The 10247-nt window shown below is 44.9% G+C and overlaps 1 protein-coding gene across 1 annotated transcript in view; it reads right to left on the minus strand.

The window, feature by feature from the left end:
- LOC133356493 (sodium- and chloride-dependent creatine transporter 1-like) overlaps nt 1-9813 on the minus strand; it is a 29977-nt gene extending 20164 nt beyond the window's left edge. The window contains exons 1-4 of the mRNA XM_061574024.1: nt 9671-9813; nt 6890-7141; nt 5069-5200; nt 1767-2058 (exon numbers count right to left, since the gene is read on the minus strand). Of these exons, the coding sequence (XP_061430008.1) occupies nt 1767-2058; nt 5069-5200; nt 6890-7136 (671 nt within the window). The 5' untranslated portion in view covers nt 7137-7141; nt 9671-9813. The remainder of the gene's footprint in view (nt 1-1766; nt 2059-5068; nt 5201-6889; nt 7142-9670) is intronic.
- Between the last annotated feature and the right edge of the window lie 434 nt (nt 9814-10247).

The following is a 10247-nucleotide window of genomic DNA, read 5'->3' on the forward strand; positions in this document are numbered from 1 at the left end:
ATACCCCCTCGAGTGTTATATGCCCACTGTCGTATTGTGAAATAAATATACGTGTGCCTCAACCTCGGCGTCAAGCGTCTTCACCGGTACTTCACATGTATCTCGATATAACCTAAACATGATTCTTTGATAGTTACTTTTTTAGTTTGAAAATCTACATCCACAAATCTTATGACCTGAGAAAGCTGTTCCCGATGTCCTAGATCAGGAGTTGAGTCAAGTAAGATACCGTAGTACTTGTTTTTCCTGATATCACTCAACAATTGGTTCTTTACAGTCGACACAAGTACGTGGATAAATTCATTCTGGATTTCCGGTGACAAATAAGAAACTGATCCCGGATTTTCTCCTGCGTGCTGTGCGTGTTTTGCTAACAATGGGTCATACTGAGCAACGAGTTTGATCAGCGCGAGAAAGTTTCCAACATTTTTATCCTCATCCGCATTCAAATTTTCCTCATGGCCACGTAGTGCCAAATTTTGTGAAACCAGAAACTTAATACAGGTGAGTATTCAAATATAAGATACGAGCGACGTACATGTATAAGTGAGCCTTGTAGACATTGCTGCTAAATGAAGGCCACGCTACGTTGACGTGCGTGGGCTGCTCCGGCTGCTGCAGCCGCCTGGAGCGTGGTGGTGTCACTAATAAGAACTCAAAATAGGCCGTCGTAGTTTCCGCCACCAAAAAACAGGCCAGTGACTAAGGCTGAAAGACTGCGCCTGTCTGTTGTTTGGGACGTTCTTCCATGTAAGTTCTTAATAGGCGCGCGTACCAAAATGTAATTACATGACATGTACGCTGTGTGTGGCGGGATATATAAACTTTTAGGTTGAGGTGTAGATTTGTGCAGTAGTTTCAGGCTGCCGTGCCCGCCGCAATAAGTTATAATGTAACGTTGTAAGCCTCATTTTGGCGGCCCTTTACCTTGGCGCCCGGGGACATATGTACCCCCCTGCCCCCCCTAGCTACGCGTCTGACAGAAGAGTATGAATTAAATGGTGCTCCGAGTAGAATATGTAATATTAAAAACTTTTTTTTAAACACGCTTTAATGAAATGTACCGTACTAGTAATGGAAGAACTCCACAACTCCAGGAAGTGGCCCCGAAGCTTGCCATAACGTAAGGGACCGTGGTCAATTATAGCCAACGTGAGTTTACTGTGGACAGTTAGACCCAAGCCGAAACATAACATATAAAAAAAATGTTTAAAATATATATTTTTATGATAGAATATGGTATTGTCATCAGTATTACATAAGTATACCAAGTTTGCAGTCGATACCACATTGGGAAGTGGCTTAAAATTGAGTTAAAAGATTTGAGGATACAACGACAACAACAGTCAGAGTGAGTTAATAGAAAGCGTGTAATAATACACAACGTACATGGGGGTCCATTCCTAAACCTTAAAACAGTCAAATAACCTGAGCCCAGAACGGCAATAACCTGGCCAACCCCACCCCCCTCTCTCCCAAATAAATCCATTCCTCCCTCGCTCCACCTGCTCTGATGAGTCCTGTAATACAACTTGGGTATGTATGTACGTTGAACTTCTTTCGCACCGTACGTAGCCAACCGTGCTAATCAGAGAAGCGGTGGGTAGACAACAAACTAACAACAAAAAGCAGTTCTAAAAGATATAAGATTCAATCCTGGCTATTCAAAAGCACGTAGCTCCAGTGGATTTCTAATATCGAAAGAGCGTTCCAGACGGCCGCAGCAGCGCGTTTGAAAGCGCCGCGCGATGCGACGCTCCACTTACTCCCAGAACTCTGTGGTGGGTGAGCTCCTCTCGGGACAGACCGACTCTGCTGCCTTGCTCCCATTGCCGGCTCCCTGGCTCCGGGCGAGAGAGACGTTGCTCGCCGTGGCGTTGGTCGGGCACGACGAGTAGGTCTCTGAACAGGCGGCCGTCACCCACCAGCCCCGGCAGTGGGTCCAGGGCAGCTGAGCCGTGGTCAGGCTGTGCAGGAGGTAGTAGAGGGACCAGGCCAGGATCACGGCGTAGTAACTGCAGCTGAGGAAGATGATCACCATCGACGCCACGCCGATGCCTGAGTGGTTCAAACGTTAAGGCAAACAGCTCAGATCAGGATCAGATCAGAAGATGTATTAATACTGGAGAAATCCGATGAGCTATAAAGCTCTTTTTCACAGATGTCCAGTTGGCGCGGGTAAGAACGTTACAACAACAAACAATACAAAAGCATGATAATAGTGCAAAGTACAAGAAAGGTCAACAAATCACACAAATACAAATCAAACTAAACCATCCCCATCCTACCAGGCAAAGCCCACTGAGGTGTTAACTTATTTTTCAGAAGCGACTTGCCCACAAATGATAGCTCAACAAAGTGGCCCATCATTTGGACATCTATAGCACCAAAATAATCTAAATAATCTCAATGCACGTTTCTAAAAGTGCAGGGGCAGTCACAGAGGGTTGGAGATTTGGTTTGCCCACCTGTACCTAACTGTAGATATTCACACAATCTCAACACACGCATTAATAACTCTGCCCTGAAGAGGAAAACAAAAGATCTATAATCGGTGACGTTTTGGGCTATAGCCCGTCTTCCTCACAGAGCGATAGGCCAGATATATTTTAGTGAATAGGTGATGGAGACTGCAATATTACACCATGGGGCCCTGGTAACACGTTCCTTCGGAGTGGGCAGGTAGGAACTTGGTTGGACAGTTGGACAGCGCATTCGTGCACGACAGACAGACACATAATCCCTGGTGGAGAGTGTGGAACCTGTTGTTCCTACCTGTATAAGTGTAGTGTATCGTGTATAGCGTAGTGTGTAGGTTAAACGTTGAGTTTTATAAGGGCACCACGGGGTGACCAGCCCCTCCCCACCCAGTCCCACCCCTCGCACCCCCCACCCAGCCCCACCCTCCCCACCCAGCCCCTCCCCACCCAACCCAGCCCCTCCCCACCCAACCCAACCCCTCCCCACCCTCCCCTCCCCACCCAGCCCCACCCCTCCCACCCCTCCCACCCCTCCCCATATGCACGACAGACAGACAAATAATCCCTGGTGGGCAGTGTGGAACCTATTGTTCCTACCTGTATTAATTTCATTTGAAATGTCTCTCAAATAAAAGTTTTTATACTGGCATGTGGGCCATTAGAATATGTCTAGAAACAGACACATTATTTAAAAGTACACAAAATATGAATTAACTAACTTGTATTAAAATTATCAACATATTCTGACATTACATCATGGGGACCGGTGTTGTGGTTTGGAATCGTCTTGGAGAAATAATTAATTGTCTACTTGGTGACTCATTCCTGGGCCAAGCATCTTACTTAGTATTATAATTGTTTCAAAATAAGCTTTCAAAGCTTCCACTGCACGAACACAGTTCGACATTCTCCACACCTCCGATTAGCACGGTTGGCTACGTACGGTGTGAAAGAAGTTCAACATACATATATAACTAAAAAAAGTAATAAGTAATATTAAAAAAAACTTTTTTTTTAAACACGCTTACATGAAATGTACTAGTAATGGAAGAACTCCACGACTCCAGGAAGTGGCCCCGAAGCTTGCCATAACGTAAGGGACAGTGGCCAATTACAGCCAACGTCAGTTGACCGTGGACAATTAGACCCAAGCCGAAACATAACATATAAAAAAAAATGTTTAAAAATATATATTTTTTATGATAGAATATAGTATTGTCATCAGTATGACATAAGTATACCAAGTTTGCAGTCTATACCACATTGGGGAGTGGGTTAAAATTGAGTTACAAGATTTGAGGATACAACAACGACAACAATAACAACAGATAGAGTGAGTTAAATGAAAGCGTATAAAAAAGAGAGACCTCAAAGCCGCCAATCTCAAGACTGTCACAAACACCACTGGCTTGCCGCCTAATAACCACAACTAAATATTGTAATCACCATCCGTGAAGACCTGCAGTTGTCAGAGGCAGAACATTCAGTATTATCCAGTGGTCTAGGCCCTAGGGTATTACGTTGACTCGAGCATCCGAATCATTCCCTCGTTTTAATTATGAATATTCACATTGGACTCCACTGGAGGGACAGTTCGCATTTCATGATTCGTTCATTTATCTTTGCCATCAGCAAATCAATCACTGTCCGGCAAATCGCAATCATTGCATCGCCGAAAACGGACATAGGCCAACATTCACCAGGATGCCATCGTTATGAAAAAACAGTCAGTAAACAAGGTTGCAGTGGCTGTCTGGCACAGATCCGTGTAGGCAGAAAAGACTCGATGGTGACCTCGTTTTTACCTCGTTTTACCGTGAAGTTGGTCATGACTTCATAGCAAGCCACCAACGAGCAGTCAAATACACCGTACAATCAACAAACCTCATATATCAAACCCATTGGACAGCAACCATCTATTTATTACAACAGTTAACGCAAAGCCAACAATCCAGGTCATCCTCTAATTTGAGCCTGTAATCTCGCCGGACTAATCTATCTATTTGCTTAGGGGCCGTCCATAAATGACGTCACGCACCAAGGAGAGGGGGGGTCAGACATTTGTGACGATGTGTGACGAGGGAGGGGGGTTTGAGAAATGTGACGTCACATCAAAATGCGCGACTTTAAATAAATATAGACAACACGTTCTACTTAATTAAATATATTTTAATACATGTTTTCTCCTAAAACATCAGACTTCAGCGGCACATTAAAGCGATTTGAAGCATGTTTTGGGGGGGGGGAGAGGCAGAGCTTTGTGACGTCATATTTGAGGGGGGGTCTGACTTTTTGTGACGCCGTGTGACGAGGGGGGGGTCAAAAATCGTCCAAAATCGTGTGACGTCATTTATGGACGGCCCCTTATCATCGTGCATTTCCAACCTACAGTCAAAGACACCAAACCGTGCACTCCAGTTCTTTGAACACCTTGGATTTAGTGGTTCACCGCGTTTGTTTCTGTTTTAACAGCGGACATCAGTTGTCTCCACGAATCGAGGCCGCAGTCGATACCCCTCTGGCGGGGGCCGTATGATAGACCCCCCCCCCCCCCTCCTCGGACCACGCTACCATTGAAAACGCCGTACCAGTGAAAAGTGGCGCGATCTTCCACGCTCCAATGCCACCCTGTTGAGTGAGCTGCCCCATCGCCACCTCCAAGAAGAAGAGGGGGATTCCGGTGCAGATCATGGTCAGGCCATACGGGACGAGGAAGGCTCCTGGCAGAGACGCACAAAGACAGGAAGCACGGGGAGACGCGTGGATTTTGTTTATTTTTATTACACGCTTTTATTTAACTCACTCTGTCTGTTGTTGTTGTATCCTCAAATCTTGTAACTCAATTTTAACCCACTTCCCAATGTGGCATCGACTGCAAACTTGGTATACTTATGTCATACTGATGACAATACTATATTATATCATTTAAAAACAAATTTAAACTATCTTTTTTACATGTTATGTTTCGGCTTGGCTCTAATTGTCCACGGTCAACTGACGTTGGCTGTAATTGGCCACGGTCCCTTACACTATGGCAAGCTTCGGGGCCATTTCCTGGAGTCGTGGAGTTCTGCCATTACTAGTACATTTCATTAAAGCGTGTTTTAAAAAAATTGTTTTTTAATATTATTTATTTACGGGGAATGACGCCCGCCTCTGTAAGTAATTTGTGCTCAGGTGAGGTCGTTACCATCTCGCCACTTTTACCGTCTGCGCACTCGACATCCGTGGAGTCGACTACAGAATAAAAAAAATATATAGAAATAATAGAAATAAAATAATTGTTATAATTATTATAGAAATAATAGAAATAAAATAATTAATATCATAGTTATTCTTATATAATTATTTCTATTATTTTTAATAGTATTATTATTTTTTCCCCTACGTGACTTTACCGAAAAAAACCTAAGAGTATGAATCCTTGCAGTCACGAAAGCTTCAAATCTAGAATCGACTACAGAAATCGAATGGAGGATACAGGCGCTCGATTGATTGTAAATTTCCCCCTGAAGACTGTTTGCTGATGATAGACTTGAGAATTTGCATCATCATTTAATCTCCAGCACCTTTCGCTCCAAGGACGCAGGGTGATTGGCTGATTGCAACAAAAACCGAACGTGCAAAATAAACTTGTGAGTGAGTAGAGCATCAAAGGCACGACTTTGTGTCACAACTCTGTCGAAACAAAGAATGGCATTGCACAATGAGCATTCAAACACTGGTGATTAATACACTGTGGAAATGTCGTAGATTCAACAGGAGCCAGCGATTAGCACGGTTGTTTACGTACAGTGCGATATAAGTTTAACAAAGACAAAGATCCCCCGTGTAGCCTTAACAGACTGTTGGGGTAAGAAGGGGTGGGTGGCCAACACCACGCCCGACCGCCTTTGTCTTCCTCACAGCGATGTTTTACACACCATTCGAGGCTGAGTCGACCTAGGGGAGGCCCAGGACCGGTTGCAATATTCGTCACTGGTGTTGTCCGTGAGCGGGAATCAAACTGGGGTGACCGGGTTCGCAGCGCAACGCGCTAACCGTTACTCCACTACAATATGGGACCTTTCTTGGCAGTATTAAAATATAACAATGGGGTTTCCCCTTTCTGGCAATAAAACACGTGTAAAGATGTTAAAACACCAAACAGAATCCGTATTCAAGGAATCCTGTCTGCATTAACAGCACGTACTTGTGATGAACATGCAAACAAAAAGCATCCTCTGATAATATAAGCATCGTCTTTTAAACGGATTGGCCCACACCATACGTTACTACACTCCCGCTCAAGCTCAACATACACAATCAGAGTCAGAATATGTATTCATACAGGAGGAATCCGATGAGCCACACATCTCTTCTTTCACAGACGCCCACATCCACACGTACAACAGGCCACACAAGCTCACCGCCGCCGTTCTTGTAGCACAGGTAGGGGAAGCGCCAGACGTTTCCAAGACCCACACCGAAGGCCACCCCGGACATCAGGAAGTCCATCTTGTGGCGCCAGTTCTCCCTCGTAGGCAGCGCCCGTTCGGATGGCTCCTCCAGACCTCCCTCAGCCAATCTTCCTTCTGCGTTGTAGTCCACCGTAGCTGGTTGCTCCAAGCTCTTGGCGTGTGTCCTTGCGGCCGCGGTGTTGCACGCGGCCAACATTTCTCCTGAGGTTCAACGAAAGAAAAACGAATTACAGACGCCATTAATTCAGCTGCGCCACGTGCTGTGAGTGAAGTGGCCATCACACAGCACACGGCTTCACATTGTGCTGGAGAACCAACCAACATCGCAAATTGTCAAACAGCGCACACTTTACACGTGAAATTAATTCCACAGATAACCCTTCATTGGGCTTTTTCGACATTTTCGTTGTCCTGCTTGGGATGTCACTGTCCGTTCATTTTTAAGATATGTTCACGTTAGACAACACCAAGTTTGCCTGGGATTTTGTTTAAGTTTGCCAGTTTTTGACAAAACTGTCATTTTAAGCCCGGTGGATATGCACGTGGATCACCGCACGAATGTTGTGAAACACCCTTCCCGCGTGCGTCGAGGAGGTGCCAAGTAGACTAGTTGCCATCTGTTTTCATCTGTACGGGGATAAAGTGTTGTCCCCTCGCACTGGGCGTGGCTAGGTTCTGCAGATGCTCATGTTTCCTCTCGTATAATAACAAATACGACTCATCATTAATTGGGCTGAAAACATCTTACAAATACAAATTCAATACAGGACCCTTCCTGAGGATGAATCTCGTGACTGTATTAGAAAGATAACTTAGTGAAGTCCATTTGCACAGATCCAGGCAGAGGCGCTGACCATACATCAGATGTTTGGGTACTTAGGTAAAACAAACCCGACACAAAATATCTGTGGGACCTTTATTCCAGTATCAAAGTATGCAAAAATGTATAAAAAAAATTTGTTTAATACCAAATAAATACATTGCTACCTATTTTATTGCCAGAAAGGGTAACACCTATTTTTATTTTACATTATAACACAAGATGTTTAAACAGTTTAAAGTGACCATATTTATCACCATGCCCTTCTCTAACCTACCATGTTTTATGCTCCTTTCTGCCTTTCCTTCTCTGGCTGTCCCCTGCCCTGACTGTCTCTCTCGGCGTGTCTTTTGTTTCTTTTCTCTCTCCTCGTCTCCACGCCCCGATCTGTTCGAGCCCAAGTCGTGGAGGTCCACTTCTTTCCACCTTGCGATTAGGCACGGTTGGCCACGGCGCACGGGTGCGAAACAAGTTCAGCATACACACGTAAGGTGGACGTGTCTCAAAAAAGCGATTGCTCCAAATTAAAATGATTGGCAATCGTTTTCCAGCCGCTCGGCTCCACCCGAACCCTCTTCCACTGTCAGCCGCTTAGCGAGTGCCCAAATGGGTGCAGGAGGGCAGGATGGCCCCCGTATGTAATTGTCAAAAAAAAACAAGGCTGATATTCCTCCTAAAATTACCGACGTTCCATCAAAAAATGTGGAATAGTCACAAAATCTACACGAATCGAGGCCTGTGTAAGTGTATGTCTGTATGTGCGTCGAGCTTCTTTAGTACCGTACTTAGTCAACCGTGCTAATCGGAGGTGCGGAGGAGAGACAAGAGACTATACACAAAAAGCGGTCCTAAATCAATTAATTTTCAATTTAGATTTCAAAGCGCACAGTTCCAGTCGTCTTCTGTCATAAGGAAGAGTGTAGCGTTGATCTCCATTCATCTGCCTGTTTCTTTCCGTGACTTTTCGCGTCCCTGTATCTCGATCGAGATACCATGAGCAAGCGCCGAGGTGGCGAGACGTTCACGACCTCGGCTGGTCTGCATGAGTTTCAATGTCTCTCTCCCCAATTGTCGCGTGGATTTTTCTCAGAGTCCTATGGGTTTTTTTCCCTCCACATTTAGAATCGTCACGCATTTAAAGTACGCGGCTGCTATACATTTCCACGTGATGATAAACCATTGCGTTGAGCATTCCATTTGTGGCCAGCTCGCTTCTGAAAACGAGCTTATATAGTTCAGAGGGCCTGACCTGCTAAAATCAATAAAATAATCTGGTCTCTTCGTGGTTCTCTCACCGTATCTCTCTGCGTATTTGCCTGCTGCGTCTGTCTCCCCATATCTCTCTCTTCATATCTCTGTGCATCTTCCTCTATATTTCTCTCTCCGTGTAATCCTTTTTTTCCCATGCTGTTATTTTGTAGTGCATCTATCTGTGTGTGTGTGTGTGTATGTCTTGGTGTGCTTGTTCATCCGTGTGTGATTTTTTTGTTTTTCTGTGTGTTTGTGTCTGAGCATGTGTATATATGTATCATAAAATGTAGTTTTTGTGTGATCGTCATATGTTGTCCCTCTATTTATGCGTATTTACGTCAGTTTAAAATGTATACCGTGAAAGTAGAGAGATGGTGCGATATTAATTAGACCTAACCCTAATTAAGCTCGTATTTAAAAAATATCATTTATAGCTGTTCAACTTTGGTTTAAAATGTGCATGCTCTCATATGCACCCCATCTCTCTCGAAGAGGAGGAAAGTAATGGAAAGTATATAATATAAACCAATGGCTAAATGCCTGAATAGAAATTGAAACGATCAGCCATTCTAAAGTATAAACAAGAGTGGTCAACGATAATAACTTTCCAATACGGTAAATGCCACACTTCTCGAAACACGAGTGCCCAGTTGACTTACTGCGACTGTGCTGCGCCTCGCAATGAGAGTTCAAGAGGCACCACGAGCACGGAGGACAGCTTCAACTCTGTCGCAAAAACAAAAATACGTGGATTCCAGGAGTCCAACTCGCGCGCGATGAACTGGGTGGCCGAGGTGAGACGGTCGAGAGAAGGAGGGTGAGGGAGGGGTGTTGGCTGGCCTTGTTTATATATTCTCGCGCATTAAAAATATTTACATTTGACAATGAACGATGAGCTTCGTGGCCTTGTTCTAAAACCCTAGGGGGGGTAGTGTGACATGTTGGTTCACGTCCTCGCAGAGGCCGGTGCCTGGATTGACCCGTCCACTCTACACACCGCCACCTTTGTTAATCGGCGTCGTTTATTTGTGGCACAAATTCAAGGCATCCAAAGCGAAATTCCAAGTTTGCACTTGTTAAGGTGGTCACTAATTCTGTACATAGCGTACTTATATGCTGGCTGTACACAGGGTGCTTCAAACACATGTGTAGTGGTGTATTCACACCAAGGCCGTAGCCATAGAGTCAACATTGGGGGGGACCAAATCCAGGGGGTCTGGGGTCCCCCCCCCCCCC

Source organism: Lethenteron reissneri, chromosome 54 (assembly GCF_015708825.2).
Source record: "Lethenteron reissneri isolate LAM-NWPU_2019-01 chromosome 54, ASM1570882v1, whole genome shotgun sequence".
Classification (NCBI taxonomy): domain Eukaryota; kingdom Metazoa; phylum Chordata; class Hyperoartia; order Petromyzontiformes; family Petromyzontidae; genus Lethenteron; species Lethenteron reissneri.